Source organism: Saimiri boliviensis, chromosome 8, assembly GCF_048565385.1.
Source record: "Saimiri boliviensis isolate mSaiBol1 chromosome 8, mSaiBol1.pri, whole genome shotgun sequence".
NCBI lineage: Eukaryota > Metazoa > Chordata > Mammalia > Primates > Cebidae > Saimiri > Saimiri boliviensis.
Genome location: NC_133456.1, coordinates 17088405 through 17106845, shown reverse-complemented (window position 1 = coordinate 17106845; position 18441 = coordinate 17088405). Strand labels below are relative to the sequence as shown.

General features: G+C 45.0%; 1 protein-coding gene across 10 annotated transcripts in view; it reads right to left on the bottom strand.

The window, feature by feature from the left end:
- Window positions 1-2872: 2872 nt before the first annotated feature.
- ZNF445 (zinc finger protein 445) overlaps window positions 2873-18441 on the bottom strand; it is a 56853-nt gene continuing 41284 nt past the window's right edge. For 8 of the 10 annotated variants that reach the window (XM_074404012.1, XM_074404013.1, XM_074404015.1 and 5 more), the window contains 5 exons: window positions 16603-16771; window positions 16158-16252; window positions 15737-15863; window positions 14802-14912; window positions 2873-14044 (listed from right to left, as the gene is read on the bottom strand). In XM_074404012.1, the coding sequence (XP_074260113.1) occupies window positions 11880-14044; window positions 14802-14912; window positions 15737-15863; window positions 16158-16252; window positions 16603-16771 (2667 nt within the window). In that variant the 3' untranslated portion in view covers window positions 2873-11879. The remainder of the gene's footprint in view (window positions 14045-14801; window positions 14913-15736; window positions 15864-16157; window positions 16253-16602; window positions 16772-18441) is intronic. The other 2 variants (XM_039477669.2, XM_010336986.3) reach the window with 2 other exon arrangements.

Sequence of the window (18441 nt, the reverse complement as noted above, 5' to 3'; positions counted from 1 at the left end):
TGACAGCCATTCTCCCACCTCCTCACTGGACGGCCTTGTGAATAATTTGCTCTTTTGCAAAACTCGTGTCCCAGTGATCAATCTACTGTGTGAGAACAGAATGAACCTGGTCCTGGCTCAGCAACAACTGCACACCAGTTGTCAGATGTGTTGTTTGCTCAGCACCGAAACCACATGTGGGAACAGCACCTGCCCTTGGAGTCGCTAGTCAATTAAGTTTACAATCATCCACTTGTCATTCTCCAAGATCCACCTGTCTTCTGCACAGGTTGAGTAGGCGAGCTGAGTGGGGATGTGGTTCCAAGTTTTGGATGGCGGCACTAATCTCGACAATCTCTCCAGGAATGTGGTATTAGTTTGCTTTACTATGTTTGTGAATGAGGCAGCTCTAGTGGCTTCTACTTGGCCTTTTCTACCAGAATTACTTTCACCGTATGGCTCAGGGAACCGGTGTGGGATTCTGCACATTGTTGACTCTGTCTATTCGAATTATGCATTCTAGAACCAGGGAAATGACGATAGGATGGGTTCAGGAATCTTCTAGACCTACTGTGAGAGGAATCTAAGCCAAAAGGTCCATTGATCGCCTGGCCTCCATACACTCATACTTTGAGGAACAATGGTGGCATTTTGAGTCTCCTGTAATTACTGCTAATTCAGAACTAGAGGCTGATTATCTCAGAAAAGTCTAATTATTTGCCCTTCCAAATGCACATTCTGATAAATGGCCTGGGGTGCCTTTGGGGAAGTCTAGAAAGATGAAAAGTATAAATTATTCTAGTGCAGCAGGGTCCTGCCTCGAAGGGACTTGGCCTATCCTTTATTTGAGAAGTTCTGGGTCTGTGAACTAGATCAAGACTTGGAATTGATTGAGGGATTATAACTCTGTGTTGGTAATTTAGGTCAGACTTCTCTGTTCACCAGACCTGGAGCTTTCCCACTTATTCAGATCAAGTAAAACTTTAGTAGACAGCCCATCCATTTTAGTTCTCAGGACATTACGGTCAGCAGGCCAACATCATGGATCTCCTTGGGTCAGACCATTCAAGGTCCTGCTTTGGCTGCACTGTCCATTGCAGTCACCACACCAATTGTGTCTTTGGTGACTGTTACCATATGGTCCCTGCCTCAGGATTCCATCAGCCCCACTGCACTTCAGATCACATTTCGAACTGTAAAGTGGCCCGTGTAGAATATCTGGCACTCTCTACATGAATTTATTTCTCATAGTCTTGATGAAAGGATTGTCCTCTGGACCCTCCCTGGGTGTGTGAGCAGGTATTTACATGATAAATACACTCATGCATTTTTATCTCCTTAAGCATTTACATATCTTTCCCTACAGTAAATCAAGGAAGTTCTGGCATTTCAACTCGTTTAGTGCAGGTTATGTTTGGATGGAGATATATATATATATATATATATGTATATATATATATATATATATACACACACACACACACACACATACACACACATATATAATTTTTTATCTTTTTGAGATGAGTTCTCACTATATTGCTCAACCAGTCTCAGACTCCTGGCCTCAAGCAGTCCTCCCACCTCAGCCTCCCAAACTGGGATTACAGTGGGTCCATATCTCAATAACCCACAAGAAAACATACAGAGCCATTCTCAGCTTCTCAAGTTATAACAATGAACCACAGGTGGGTGCAGTGGCTCATACCTGTAATCCCAGGACTTTGGGAGGATAAGGCAGGCAGATCATGAGGTCAGGAGTTTGAGACCAGCCTGACAAACATGCTGAAACCTCATCTCTACTAAAAATACAAAAATGAGCCGGGCATAGTGGCGTACGCTTGTAATCCCAGCTACTCAGGAGGCTGAGGCAGGAGACTTGCAGTGAGGTTGCAGTGAGCCAAGATCTCACTATTGCACTCCAGCCTGGGTGACAGAGCAAGACTCCTTCTCAAAAAACAAACAAAAAAAAAAACATGAACCACAAATCTCTGCTTACTTATCCCATATCAACGAATTCAGTTTTATCTGACTTCATATTCCATCCATGATGATCCTGTACCCTTGTTACAGAAAAGGGGTCCTGATCCAAACCCCAAGAGAGGGTTCTTGGAGCTCACATAAGAAATAATTTAGGGTGAGTCCATAAGGAGAAAGCAAGTTTATTAAGAAAATAAAGGAATAACTAAAAGAATAACTACTCCATAGACAGAGCAGCCCCAAGGACTAGCGGTTACCCATTTTTACGGTTATTTCTTGATAATAAGCTAAAAAGGGAGTGGATTATTCATGCCTCCCCTTTTTAGACCACTTAGGGTAACTTCTGATGTTGCCATGATATCTGTAAACTGTCATGGCGCTGGTGGGAATGTAGCAGTGATGATGACCAGAGGTCATTCTCATCACCATCTTGGTTTTGGTGGGGTTTGGCCAGCTTCTTTACTGCAAACTGTTTTATCAGCAAAGTCTTTATGACCTGGATCTTGTGCTGACCTCCTGTCTCATCCTGTGACTTAAAATGCCTTAATCATCTGGAATGTAGCCCCATAGGTCTCAGCCTCCTTTTCTTACAGGAAAGTGGTCCCGATCCAGACCCCAAGAGAGGGTTCTTGGATTTCATGCAAGAAAGAATTCAGGGCCAGTCCACAGTGCAAAGCAAATGCAAGTTTAAGAAAGTAAAGTGGTGAAAGGACAGTTACTCCAAAGACAGAGTAGGATGGAGTAGCCTCTAACCTGAGGTCAATTGTCCTTGCCTTTTATTAAGAGGGGCCTTTAACCCACTCTGATTTAGAAGAAAGTCTAACCCCTCGAAGTTGGGCCTCTGACCCAATCCCATTTTTTACTTGGGTACTCCATCACTTGCCCAAAGTCATCCAATCAGTGTTGCAGTCTATTTCCTTGGGGTCGGTGGGGGGGGCGGGGGGGGGCGGTTCTTCAGTATCATCCTTTTCGTGGTTTACCAGAAATATGTTATAGGACCCCAACGCTTACCCAAAGGTAGCCATTGGGTCAGGGTTTTTGTCCCTTCTGTGTTCACCAGAAATATTTTACAGGAAAGGGGTCCAATCCAGACCCCAAGAGAGGCTTCAGGGATCTTATGCAAGAAAGAATTCAGGGTGAATCCTCAGCGTAAAGCAAAAGCAAGTTTATTAAGAAAGGTGGTGAAAGGACAGCTACTCCATAGACAGAGTACAACATTCCTGAAAGTAAGAGGAGGAACGCGTCCACCCTAGGTACAATGCTTGTATATATGGGGAGATGTACTCTGCTACAAGCATTTGTAATAAAGGATTTTCTTAGCTACAAGTGTTTGTGATAAAGGATTTTCTTAATGTGGGAAGTAGAAAAGATCCTCTTCAAAGTTTACTTTCTTGTTAAAGCATAAATCATGTGTTAGAAATAATAATTTGTTTTAGACTTTCTTCAAAACTTCTTACTTTTTGCTAATACCTCTTCGTTAAGCCCTATCCTGCATAGCTGTTAGACATGCTCACAGGCACATAGTACATTCAGTATCCTTGTACCTTAACCTAGATAATTGTGCTAGACATGCTCACAGGCAAGTAGCACATTCTATATCCTTGTACCTTAACCAAGATATTTATGTATTACTTTTCTAAGTCCTTTCACAAGCAACTTTCTGTCCCTTCCTTACTTGGACTTCCTCTTTTCCTTTTGTTCTCCATTGCCTTTACCTATTCAAGAAAGCTTTAAGTTATTACCCAATCAGGTTCAGTTTCAGATTGTGAGGTCTGGCTCCAACGAACGGAGATCAGACAGCAGTAAGGATGATCCCAAAGGGATAAATATGTCTGCTTTTCCTTTGTTCATTGTGCTCTGGTGGAAGGTGGCTATCAGGAGCACCCTTTCTGCAGAAAGTAAAATTGCCTTACTGAGAGATACTTTGTTTCAGTGCTTTTTCTTTGCAGCACTGAGCATCTGTTTCCAACACTTAATTATTTTTCAAGAATCATTATTATTTTTAAAGGAAAATTAGGAATGTCTTTGTTCTCCAGCGATCAGGATATCTGGACACTCCCAAGCCTGGGTCTGTTTAAGAAACAGTATTAATTTGTTCCCTTAACCATACACATCTAGAGGCTAGGAATGCCTGAGAATGCAGCCCAGCAAGTCTCAGCCTCTTTCTCCTAGCCTTTACTCAAAATGGAGTCACTCTGATTTGAACACCTCTGACACTTTTACCTAGCTCTTATTCAACATAGAGTTGCTCTCATTGTAATGCCTGTGACACCCTTAAGATCCATCTCTACAGATTCCCCAGGTTTCTGCCTGTAAAAATTGGCAGAATTATGCAATTTGGAGGGTACTACATCTCCTCAGTCACACTTTGCACTTCGTTGTTTTCTTGAGAGGGAGTCTTGCTCCGTCACCCAACACGATATTGGCTCACTGCAACTTCTGTCTTCTGCGTTCAAGCGATTCTCCTGCCTTAGCCTCCCCAGTAGCCAGGATTACAGGCATGTGCTGCCACACCCAACTAATTTTTATTTTTAGTAGAGACAGGGTTTCACCATGTTGGCCAGGCTGGCTGGTCTTGAAGTCCCGATCTTGTGATCTACCTGCCTCGGCCTCCCAAAGTGCTGGGATTACAGGCATGAGCCACTGCATCCAGCCTGCATGTCACTCTTTGAAGCCTTACTGAAACATAAATCAAACTGTAGTTTGCAGTAAGTTTAAAAGCAAAGAAGGGGCTGGGAGCCATGACTCACACTTGTAATCCCACCATCTTGGGAGGCTGAGGTGGGAGGATCCCCTGAAGTTGGAAGTTTAAGACCAGCCCCATTACAAAGTTTAAACTCCATCTCTATAAAAAATTAAAAAATAATTTTTAAAAAAGAATCCAGGCATGGTGGCTCACACACCTGTAATCCCAGCACTTTGGGAGGCTGAGGCAGGTGGGTCACTTGAGGCCAGGAGTTCAAGACCAGCCTGGGCAACATGGCCAAACCTTGTCTCTACAAAAATATAAAAATTAGCTGGGCTTGGTGGCGTGTGCTTGTAGTCCCAGCCACTCAGGAGGCTGAGGCTGGAGAATCACTTGAGCCTGGGAAAGTAGAGGTTGCGGTGAGCTGAGATCATGTCACTGCACTCCAGCCTGGGTGACAGTGAGACCCTGCCTCAAAAAAATAAAAAAATAAAAAGCCAAAAGGGGTGGTGGGAATAGGTCCTGAGCAACGTCAGTGGACTTTTGGAAGACATATACCTCAGGGAAGGCCATTACATGTTCTTCAGGTGAAAGGTGGTTAACCAACATTCGAAGTCTCATTGTGACCCTCCCTTCTACTCCCTGCCCCAGCATCAGTAGCTGGGACCTCTCCACAGAAGCACAGATCCAAAGGCCACAGGGACCCTCCCTGAGCTCAGACACTACGTCAGTCCAGCAACCCACCCCTCCTCCATAGGTATAAAGTTCAGCTCCACAAGGCCTCTCTTCCAATATCCTGCCTTTCAACAATTTTAGCCACGTCTCTGTGTTCCTGCTTTGCACTTTGCCCCATGTGAGGTGGGATCAACAAACTACCATCACCCAAAACTGGTTCAGATGTTGAAACTAATGACACTGCAGACACCAGGAGATGATGAAAAAGTTTACTATTCATGAGGCTTTTTAGGGGCAGCGAAGTGGGCACCCAAGCCAGTCAGTTGGGCTTTAATGAAAGGAGGGGCAAGTGGCTCTGGGTTTTCTTGTGGTTAGGAGAGCTCAGTGCATTTGTGACAGCAAGGGTTTGCACAGTTTGAACTTCCCCTCCAGTGCAAAGAGGAAGTGCCTGGGTTTTATCAGCTTGTCCAGATGCGAGCACGTTAAGGGGGAAAGCTTGAAAACTGTTAGCAGACAAACATCAAACGTGGGGAGATGCTATTCCAGCTCCCCCAGTTCTGGGGTGGAGGCTACTTAACAGTTGCTACCTCCAAGACACCTTGGCATTTTCTTCTTTTCAGCTACTTAAATATAGGACACTTCTTTGTAAGTTCTCTGCTAAAATAACTGGTGTGGTTTCTGGCAACTAAAACCTGGCTGATATAAAATCTCCTTGCTGTTCTTAGCAGGATTAGCATCGACTTTAAAAGGTGTGGTAACTGGCATGCAAATATTTATTCCCCTTTTCCCCATCTATCTAATAAAGTGAATGACTGACAAGCATCTCCATCCTCTGGATTCCATTTCTTCATTAAAATTATGAGTTTATAGCTTCTGGCTTACCTTACTAAGCAAAATCAAGGAGATTTAGGCAATGAGGAGCTTATAATTTCCTGTAAAGTGCCATGTCTTGGTGACTGTGTCTCAGTATATGGAGAACATCCTCATTTTTAAAAAAAATTGTTGCCTGATATTCCTTCATAGACATACTAGTTACTTAACCACTCCTTTACTAACAGCCATTTGTATTGGTCCTGTTAACCAGAAAGTGGTCCTGATCCAGTCTTGGACCTCGCTCAAAATAGTTCCGGCGAGTCCACAAAGAGAAAGTAAGTTTATTAAGAAAGAAAAGAAATAAAGAATAGCTATTCCATAGGCAAAGCAGCCCCAAGGGCTGCTGGTTGCCTATTTTTACGGTTTTTTCTTGATTATATGCTAAACAAGGGGTAGATTATTCATGAGTTTTCCAGGAAAGGTGTGAGCCATTACCAGAACTGAGGATTCCTCTCCTTTCTAAGACCATATAGGGTAACTTCCTGATGTTGCCATGGCATTTGTAAACTGTCACAGTGCTGGTGGGAGTGTCTTTTGGCATGCTAATGCATTCTAATTACAGTATAACGAGCAGTGAAGACAACCAGAGGTCACTTTCATTTCCATCTTGGTTTTGGTGGGTTTGGCCAGCTTCTTTACCACATGCTGTTTTATTGGCAAAGTCTTTATGACCTGTATCTTGTGCTGACCTCCTATATCTCATCCTGTGACCTGGAATGCCTAACCTCCTCAGAATGCAGCCCAGTAGGTCTCAGCCTTATTTTACCCAGCCTCTGTTCAAGATGGAGTTGCTCTGGTTCACACACCTCTGATACTCCGAATTTTTGCAGGTGAGGAAATGGAAGCTTTGAAAGATGAGGTGGCTCACTCTAAGTAACATCATGTACCTGGCAGGGATTTCTATAAAATCATAAGATGTCAAGAGACGGTGCTTAAGGAATATCTTTACTTTGAAATACTTTAAGCAAACAGTTAAAAAGAATCCACCACACTAGCCTGTTAAAATCTTAACATTCTGATGCATCTGCATCACTTTTTAAAAAGAAAGAAAACACAACTGAAGCTCCTATGTACCCTCCCCAAATCCATCAGCTTCTCCTGCCTTAGGACGGCAGAATGGTGACTTGCACACATCATTCCAATATGTGATTTTATGCTCAATTCATATTAATTGAATCCACAGAAAATAGATCACTGTGCAAAACAATAACACTTTCTATATGTCCACAATGCTTACATGCCAGACACTATTCTAAGCATTTCACATGCATTACTTCACTGACTGCCCCCCACCCCCAATCACACTGTGAGATTGCCACTACTATCCCATTTTACAGAAAAAGTGAAAAACAAGTTAGTTGAAGTAACGTGCCCACAGATACACAGTATGCTTAACTTTACACAAACAGTAACTTATATGTAACTTCTGCAACCTTCTCTGCATAATTTTTCATATCTGTGTTGAGACATAACTCTTTCATATTCACTTTCCAAGGACCAAAACCAACCCATTTATTTATCCATTCTTCTGCTGATGAAATGCTGGCTTTTCCCAATCTTGCTACCTAAACAATACTTCCATGAATAGTCTTACACTCATTTCTCTGTTCACATGGCGCTCCTCTAGGATGTATCCAGGAGTACAGCTGCGGGGTGGTTAAGTGCACACAACCTTACAAGATTTTGCAAATCGCCTTACACAGTATTTCTCACAATTTCTACTTCAAAAGCGGTGTGAATTATCATTGTTCCACACGGTTACACACTGGGCTTTCAAAAATGTGCCAGCTTGATGAGTGTGAGATGGTCTGTATTATTTTACATTACCCATGCTTTGTCCTCTGCACATGCCTCTGGTGGGAATCTTGGTCAGCCTTAGGCTGGGGTGGGGCAGCAGGGGTGGGTCACACCTCACTGAACAGGTGACAGAAAGACCTTCAGAGACCTACTTCAGCCCATCTGGCTCTCCTCAACCCCAACTTCAGTTCCTCCAAGAGAGTGGGGAAAAGGTGGGTAAGGTTGGAAAGAACCTGAATATTCTCCAGGCTAGGATGAGATACAAGATGAGACCTGGTGCTCAGACTAGGGCAATCAGAAACTTGTCAACAAGAGCCATAAAGCTCAGAACCACCCACAGCCAGGTTCCTAACCAGCAGGTGTGTGCCTGTGGGTGGCTTCCAGTCAACATTTCACTCCACAGCCTCTTTAAAAAACCCCAACCCTGACTTAGCCAAACTAAATTCAGTTCCTGATTCCTTAACAGGAAATTCTGTGCAAGATCTCTTCTGCATGGCAAACAGATAAATAAGCACCCAACCCTGGTTTCCAGAGTGCTTGGTCTGGCTATGGTGATGGGCATAACCCAAAACACAAACACCACCTGGCACAGGCATCAAGAGAGGTGGGGCCAGGGGCTTAGAGGCATGAGGGTCAGACAAGGTCAGGCCTTGAAGAATGAAGAGCTGGACTGGCACAGACAGGGGTGTGGCACTCCAGGTGAAGGGAGGCAGAACAAGGCGGAACACACCAGGGGGTTGGGGTGGGGAAGGGACAGGAAAGCCAAATCCAACACTGATTCTGCCAACGTCTTTAGTAGTTAGCACCAAGTAGTCAGGCTTTTACTTTTTTCCCTTTCAGCTAATCTGAATTTATTAATATTTATATAATTATCACATAGTACTTATGGAACTAAAATTATTTGAAAACTCAGGTTACTGGACAAATGGCATCAGTATAATCCCAAATATAAATGGCTTACTTCAGGATAAAATAATTTGTTTTTCCCTTCATCTTTGCACATTTTAAAATTTGATTAGAATGTTTAAAAATAAGCACATTTCATTCTATAAAAATGACAATAGGTCAGGCACAGTGGCTCATGCCTATAATCCCAGCACTTTGGGAGGCAGAGGTGGGAGGACTGCTTGAGTCCAGGAATTTTGAGACCAATCTGGGCAATAAGGAAAAAAAATTAAACTTTTGTCTCCACAGAAAAATACTTAAAAATAGCTGGCATGGTGGCAAACACCTGTAGTCCCAGCTACTCAGGAGGCTCAGGTGACACCTGAGCCTGGGAGGTCAAGGCTCCAGTAAGCTGTGATCCTGCCACTGCACTCCAGCTGGGCAACCCTGTCTGAAAAGAAAAAAACAAAACAAAACAAAACAAAAAAAAACAGGAAAAATATCCCTATACCAGGGCAGGAACTTTACAAGGTGCTCCGTGTCAAAGGGGGCAGAGATAGGCATAGGGGGTGCTATAAATGTGGACATAAAGGGACATTGCCATGGTTATAACACCAACTGACATGGGAGCTGCACCTCTGTGAGGGTCCTGGTCCTAGAGGTCAACCATCTAACGGAGAGCCCTGGTAAACCAAGCCCTCTTTTACCAATCTCAGGAGTCAGGTAGCACAGACAAGCACTCTAACTTCACACAGAGTGATGCAGAGGTTCAATAACTTGCCCAAGATCATTACCGCCAAGAAAAGGCACACCATGCCTGGAACCCAGATCTGATGATGCCAACATCCTTCCTGTAACTCTGGCCTCTGCCCAGCCACTTCTACTGTCAGTTTGGGGACAGTGAAGGGACATCTTCACTGCCATGAGCAGCTGCTGCCATAGGAAGGCAAGAGGATGGCAGAACCAAGATGACCAAACCTTCCTGAGGACAAAGCTGAACAGGCATCAGAACACCAACAGGAGAAGTCTGCCCTGTCCCAGCCATCCCATGATACCACTACACCATATCAGAGCCTTCATTCTCACCTGCTCATGGCAATCCAGAGAGGATAAGATTACTCTGTACTCTACTGAAAAAGACGTCTTCCAGGTTGGTTTCTCCTCATTGTAAGAAATGACCAGCTCCATGAATGGGCCCCTACTAATTACAGTAAAATGCAGTCGGGGACACTGCTCTACTATTAAGACATTAAGACATTTTATCCTTACATTTATCATCTGACATCAATAATCAGAAGCAATGATTACTCACATACTTTAGAAATATCAATCCTTTGCCTTTAAGTAATTGATTCTTGCTTTTTGCTTCAAGGTAAGTAGGTGGGCCAGTGAGGGAGCTCCTCCCAGAACAGACCACCTTTTCTCCTGAGGGCAGCAGACACATGCACTGGTTCCTTTGGGTTGAATCTGATGCCAGCACCAGATCTCATACATGGAGAGGGGTATGTGAAGATGAGAGGGGGTATGTGAGGGTAAGAGGGGGTATGTGAAGGTGAGAGGGGGTATGTGAGGGTGAGAGAGGGTATGTGAAGGTGAGAGGGGGCCTGTGCAGAGGCTAGAGATGTGCACACAACAATGCTAAGCGTTTACATCTGCTGAGGCGGAGGATTCTACAGAAAATTCAGAAATGGAGTGAGGAGGAGTCTGATTTATGGGAACTAGCAGCAAGGATAACTTCATGAGAAGCCCTTTAGCCATTCCATTTTACTGAGTCTTTGGATCTGTGGTTAACCCCTGTAAAATATAATTCAGATTCAGATCGTATCACTCCTCAACTCGAAACTGTCCAAAAGCTCTCTGCCTCCCTCTGAGGCAGCTCAAGCCCCCGTAATGAACGATGATGCTTACATTGCTCCCTGACCCCTCTCCTCCCCTTCCAGCTGGCTCCCTGCACACCATCCCAGGGGCCTCCTTGCTATCCTAAGGACATCAGACAAGACCCAATCTTCTCTGCCTGCAACTCTCCCTAGAGAGCTACCTGGCTTGCTCCCTCGCCTCCTTCAGGTCTTTGCTTAAATTTCACTTTCTAGTTGAGGTCCTCCCTAATCGGACTATTTAAAATCACAATTGACTTCCCAATCCAGCACGCCCTCTCACTCTTCTCTGATTCACTTTGTCTACCACACACCTATCACTATCCGGAATACTGCATATCCCATTTGTTTGTCAATGATAAAGATCCAAGACGGCAGGATTTTCAGCTGTTCTGGTCTCTGCTGGGTGTCCAGCAAATACACCAGTGCCTGGTGTAGAGGAGGTGATCAGCACATTTCTGTTAAACAGATGGACCGCTGCTGCCTGTGCAGGCCTGTGGGATGGGAATGGCAACAGGATACTGATAGAGCTCCACACCCCAAGCGCTTGAGCCCAGCATCTTGCTGTACTCCACCAGCCACTGAGACCACTCTAACCCCCTGGAAGATATCCAAAAGCCAGCTAGAAAGGCTAAAGCCCCAGCCAGAACTCCCCAGGGGGCATTTGGGAAGACTAGGAGTTCTTGATGCTGCTGTTTTTAGTCAACAGAATAGGCATGGCCATACGCCAAACTTGAAGATAAATCTAGGATCCCACTGGCCCCTTTCCAGAAGCCACAGCCCATGATGCCACAGACATTTTATCCAACCACAAAGGGCAATGGTTTTTCTCTTTAGAGTTGCAGAAGGAGACCTCACTGGGGGAGCTGCAGGCTATGGTACAGAGGCCACTCCTAGGGGCCCAAGTCTCCAGAAGGGCTCCAAAGAACATGCTGCTGTGCTTCCCCAGCGTCACATCCCAGCAGGCAGGCTGAAGACTCCCCGAGCTTTTAAATCCTTGGGATTCCGTCACTAGCTTCCAAAATAGAAAGGGCTGGGCCCTTTGTGAAGGTTTCCCCACACTGCCTAAAATTAAGGGTTCTCTAGGAGGGGGCTGAGAACTCACTCCCGCGGTCACTGTCAGACCCAAGCTAATCTCTAATATGGTTTTTCATATGCCGAGCCAGATTTGAAGACCATCTGAAGGTCTTCCCACACTTGTTGCATTTGAAGGGTCTCTCTCGAGTATGAAATCTCTTGTGGCTAATGAGTTGTGAACTCTTGCTAAAAGTTTTCCCACATATGCTACATTTGTGGCACTTTTTCCCAGCGGTTATGTCCTGGAGTTCATCAAGCCTGGAGCTCTGGTCGCAAGCTTCTTCACAGTCTTCGAGAGGCATTTCTTCACTTGGTTTTAATTTCTGCAATCTCAACTTTGTGTCCCGAGAGGAAGAGAGCCCAGGCGGGCTACGTTCAGCCTGTGCTGCTCTGGTGTGTTTACTCTGGTGACTGGAAAGGGTCTGTCTTCCAATGAACTCTTTCCCACACCACTGACATTTGAAAGGTCTCTCTTTAGTGTGGATCCTCTGATGGTTAACAAGGCGATAGTTTCTATCATATGATTTCCCACACAGATTACATTTATAGCGCTTCTCTCCACTGTGTATTCCCTTATGATCTAAAAGAGTTCTTTTACGTGTAAAAGTTTTCCCACATTCTTGACACCAAAAACGTTTCTCACCAGTGAGGATTTTTGGCTCCACACCTGGAGTATTTTCACTTTCATGGCAATCATATTGTTTTTGAAGAGAGTGAATCCTCTGATGTCGGTAGAGATTGGAACTCCACCTGAAGGCTTTCCCACACTCCCTGCACTTATACGGCTTTTCTCCAGTGTGAACTCTCTGATGGATGAGGAGGAATGAGTGATTGCGGAAGGCCTTGCCACACTGGCTGCATTGGTAGGGCTCGTCTCTGGTGTGACTGCTCTGAGGAACCTGGAACACTCTGTCCTGACTAAAAGATGGCCCACCTTCAGATTTTCCTTTCATGGCATGCTTCTTCTTATGAACAATAAAGGCTGACCTATAGGCAAAGTCCTTCCCACATTCGCCACACTGGTATGGTTTCTCACCTGTGTGAATTCTCTGGTGGTCAATGAGAGTTTTCTTTCTAGTAAAAGTTTTCCCACACTGCTGACACAAAAATGTTTTCTCCACAGTGGGGGCACCCTGGGGCTGACTGTGGTCAGGGGCTTGCCTGAAGTCTTCACGACATTCATCTTGTTTGTAGAATTTTTCCTCCTCATGCAACCTCATATGACGAGTAAAGTTTGATCTCCACCTAAAGGTTTTCCTACATTTGTTACATTTATAGGGCTTCTCCTGGGTGTGAATCCTTTGATGTTCAAGAACATATGATTTACAGTGGAAGGATTTCCTGCACTGGCTGCAGTCAAAGAGTTTCTCCCCGCTTTGGTCTCCCAAATGATGATCAAACCCTGAGCTGTAGGTAAGAGCTGCCCTATACTGATTCAATTCAAGAAATTTCTTCTTAGCATGTGTTTCCTGGTGCAGACGGTAGGCTGACAGACGTCGGAAAGCTTTCTCACATAAATCGCATTTATAAGGCTTCACTCCAGTGTGAATTTTCTCATGCCGTGCACAGTTGGAACTCCACCGGAAGGCTTTCCCACACACTCTACATTTAAATGCTTTCTCTTGACTGTGAAGTCTCTGATGATATGCAAGATGGGAGCTATGACTGAAAGTCCTTCCACAGTCACTGCACTTAAAAGACACTCCCACTGTGTGAAGACTCTGCCCATGCTGGTGATGAGAGCTAAGGCTGAAGTCTTTTCCACACAAATCCTTTTTGCTCCCTTTCAGTCCAGTATGAATTCTCTGATGTATGCTGAAGCCCCCAATCATGTGTCTGAGCCCCTTCCCGTATTTCTTATAGTCATAGTGGTGTGAACTCATTCTAAAGTGTTTGCCACAGCCATGTTTAAGGGACTGCTTTCTTCCAGAAACTCTCAAATATGTAACATGTTTTAAGTCAAGACTATTACCTCCTGATACTTCAGAGTCTTTTCCTGTCCTGTGACTGAAATCAGTCTCTTCTTTCTTGACTCTCACTTGTATGGGGTTTTCACATTGATCCTTCAGCCTGCTCTTCTGTTGAAAAGATTCTCTGAGCCCAATTCCCTCAGAAACACTTGCTGCAGGACATTCTGATGGCACAGCTAAGGTTTCTGCTCCTTCCAAAGGTTCCTGATTTAAGATGAATTTCTTTGTTTTAATTTGAAGGTCGCCTCCTGACAAAAAATAAAACAGGAGAGAATGTACTCTTTTTCCATACTTGGAACTGCAGAAAGCACCAAAGGGCAATAAAATGCCTGGGTGGTGAGGCTTTTGCCTGACTGCCAATACCTTTACAAAATAGTCAAACATAAGGCAAAACATGGAAGATTATCCCAGATAACAGGGAAGGGAGGAGAAAAGCAAGATGGGCAGGGCAGGTAGAGATATGCAGACATCACATCCAGCAGGAAATAAAAAGGATTAAAAAGTGTTAAACAGCCAGAGTAGGAGAAGAATCATGGCATTATAGAAAGGTACCCAAAAGCCAAGGGCTGGGGCTCCAAGGAGCACCTGGCTGAAAGGGCTAGAGATCAGCCTATTACAGAAGGAAGGATCAAAAAAAGAAAGAACAGGAGTGGGATGAGGGCTCCTAAGAGCAGGAAGGGGTGAGTACAGGGGATTCAGCAGGAGTGCAGGCCAGGAGTGAGGGCACAGGGCTGAGGAGGAGCACCAGTGTGTGGAAGAGGGGAACAGTGAAGCCCTCCAGCAGGCAAGAACTATTATTGAGAGGGCTGCTGGGGAAGGGGGATGGGAAAACAGAATGGCCAGAAATGAATGACCTCTTAGAAGCCAGCCAGGATGGAATGGAAGAGTGGCCCAAATACCCTTAGCAACACTGTTAAAGATCTTCCTTCTAGCAAACAACAGAAAATAAGAAAGAGAAAAGTAAAAGCAAGAGGAGCAGGACCTGGCCAGTTCTCTGGAACTCACCTGTAGGGGCAGCACCTGGATTCCCCTTAGGCTGAGCTACCTGCAGGTTCAGGCCCCACGGCTCCCTTGCTTCCAACCAGGAGATCAGAGCCGGTTTGGTGAATGGTCCCACTGCAGAAGAGAAGGGAATGGGAGATGGGAAGGGAGATGGATGACAAAGAACTACTCTCTAGGACCTCTGGGCATGAAGTCCTGGTGGGGAGGTGGGAAAGGCCAGGAAGGCAGGCAGCGAAAGCTGGCCAAGGAACCCGTTATTTCAAATAGCCCTAAGCAGACAGAGATAGAAGAGGTTGAGAGAAGTTTGCAGCAAAAAAGATTCCTAGAATTTTCTGGAGGTGAGAACATGGCTACTTAATTGGTTGCATCAGCCAACATTTTTTGAATGCCTAAATGGACTAGGAACTTAAAACATATTACCTTTAATCCATTGTTTTTGTTTGCTTGTTTTCAAATAGGGTCTCACTCTCTTACCCGGGCTGGAGTACAGTGGCTTCATCTTGGCTCACTGCAGCTCTGACCTCCTGGGTTCAAGCAATTCTCCAGCCTCAGCCTCCCAAGTAGCTGGGATGCCAAGCGTGAGCACCACATGCTTGGATTTTTGTATTTTTTGTAGAGACAGGGTTTTACTATGTTGCCCAGACTGGTCTCAAACTCTGAGCTCAAGCTATCTTCCCACCTGGCCCTCCCAAAGTGCTGGAATTACAGGTGTGAGCCACCACATCCAGCCACCTTTAATCTTTATAACAATCTAGAATGGCAGGCATTATTCTCCCCATTTTTCAAAAGAGGATACCAAGGTGCTGGATTAAGTCATCTGGTTAGTAATTACAGAGCCAGGATCTAAAACCAGGTCAGGTCCCTTTCTACACAGCAGAAAACAACCCAAGAAGGCAGAAATAAAGATGGATATAAGCATAAGGCTATTAATTACTTACCCAGGAAGACCATGTTCCTGTAATTCTCCAGCATCACATCCCTGTACAGGTTTCTCTGAGCTGAGTCCAGCAACCCCCACTCGTCCTGGGAGAAGGTCACCTCCACATCCTTGAAAGTCATATTCTCCTGCAAAAACACTGTGCCCTAGAGCTGGTCCACAGCTCCCAGCTTTGAGGTGGAAGGGGAAGGAAGGGGAATAAACTGGCTCTGTGTGAGTACAGGATGGACCTGGCAAAGACGAAAGGGAAAACCATCACCCAGCAGAAGAGCTCTGGGCTCAAGGGGGATTATCTGGTCTCTGGGACATGGGTCTTTGGATGTGAGGTTACTAGACAGAGAAACCCAGAATGGGGGAGCTGCACTATCTCATTAGGCAGTGATGTGGAGACATCAGGAAGGAATGAACGTCCCGTGGCTCACCTGGAGCTGGGCTGTCAGGGACCTGGTTGCTGTTACCTGGTCTCCTGGGCACCCCTCTCTCTGGAAAAGGGCAGGCATCTGGGCAGCAGGAGGATCTGAAGGAGAAAAAACCATGAGAGTGTGGCTCAGCTCTGGATAGCCCACTGAGAAGCCCACTCTTCCCACCAATAGAGGACTCCTGGACCCATGAGCAGGTACAGAATGTTGTTAAATACCCAACTCACATGTCCTCCTCAGTCTACGGGGGCCAGGAAAGGGGTAGTGGGAAGGGGTGTAGTGGGGGAGGAGTGAGCCACATACGGGTCATAGAATGGATGGAGGACACAGAACTAAGAGCCAGGACAGAAGAAGATTCTCATGAGAGGACAGATGTGAAAAGACAACACTACAGGAAATGCAAAAGGTGTGGCATAAGGCTGGGGTCTTAAGGCCAGGCAGCAAGTACCGGATTGCCCAGCCAGGAAGTCACGTGCTTCTATTTCATAGGGAGGCTCCAGGTGGTCCCCCAGAGCAGAGCCGCTCCTGAGAGGTGAAGCAAGAGACCATATCTGTGCAGATCGCAGGGCTCCTGTACCCATCCAATGCACATCTGGGCTCTGGGCAGGGCCCGGGTCCTGGCAAGAAGAAAATGTTGTGAGAGGACCTTTCTGGGAATCAGAAAGCAAACTTGGAGAAGAGGCCACATGGCCGATCTCCAAAGGACAAAGACCGAGGGGTAGGTAAGCCAGGTCCTTCATTACTTCCAGACAGGAGAAAAGGGCAAGAAGAAAGCCCAGGGGGTACCTCCAACCACCGCAGCCTCCTCGGGCTCTAATGAGAGCCATGGGAAAGTCCAGGTAGAGACAGACTCCAGCTCAACACAAGGAAGCACATGGTAAGTCAGTACAGCACTCTTGTCGGGCCTCAGATGACACAGTGCCACCTTCCCACTACCCCTCAGTTCCCACCCAAGGCCTGCAACTTAGAAATGAGAGAGAAGGAACTAGTTCCTGAGAATTAAATTCATGATGGTTCACAGCAGAGATACAGTCAAGTAATATCTACTATCAAGCACTGCTCTAGGCACTGATTATACAAAGTGATCTCAAAGAGGCAGGCTAGCTCCCAAATTGTAAATTTGCCTTTAATAATAATACTGATAGAGAGGCAATGCCAATCATGAGAGTCGGCCATAAAGCCATAGAAGAAAAAGTCTCCAGCGTAAAAAATGGCAGTGTCCATCTAAGTAGAGACCAACAAAGAGGAGGTGTTTGCCCTGAGATTTCAGATAACTCTGGTATCAGAGGCAAGGATGTCCCTCATATAAAGATGAGTATAAGAAACCACAATTTGAGATGTTTCTGGTCCTGTGGTCGAGACAGTCTCTATCGTGAGATTTTTCACCCTGTGATGATTTTGCTGAACCACAGAATGATTCTCTAACTTTACATTGTATCTTAAAGCATTTCTTTTCATTTTTCAAATTTGGGGGGCTTTCTCCCAGCCCCCATTGTCTTCTAAGTGCTTTCAACCAGGTAGGCCTTTTCTGCTCATGTGGAAATGTTTTCATGGATTTAAAAAATTACAACTAGCTGTAGATGAGTTGAATATAAACGAGCCGCGACTTCGTAACTACTGTGCGGCTTACTGCCTTTTATAAATTATCGGGTCCTTCTGAACATGTGCTTTGGTGAAAATAACAAATGTTCTTTAAAATTTTTTAGAATAGCACCCCATGTTGGGCAAAAATATTCTCTAATAGTTATACCCTGTGTTTTATTTATTAACATTTACTGCTGGTAGACCCTGTCCTGATACTTTACTTAATTTTTATAATAAAGTTTTAGAGACAAGTATGTCAAATTTGTTTCAGAATTTTATTTTTTAGACAGAGTTCAAGCAATTCTCCTACCTCAGCCTCCCAAGTGCTAGGAATACAGGTGAATGCCACCATGCCCAGCTAATTTTTTGTATTTTTAGTAGAGACTGGGTTTCACCATGTTGGCCAAGATGGTCTTGATCTCTTGACCTCGTGATCCACCTACCTTGGCCTCCCAAAGTGCTGGGACTATAGGCATGAGCCACCACACCCAACCACAACTTTCATTTCTACGTGAATTATGTATGCAGATTGTGTGTGATATATATATATATATATATATATATATATATATATATATATATATGTATTTTTTTTTTTTTTAAGACAGTCTCGTTCTATTGCCCTGCCTGGAGTGCGATGGTGCGCTCTCAGCTCACTGCAGCCTCTGCCTTCCAGGTTCAAGCAAATTTCCTGCCTCAGCCT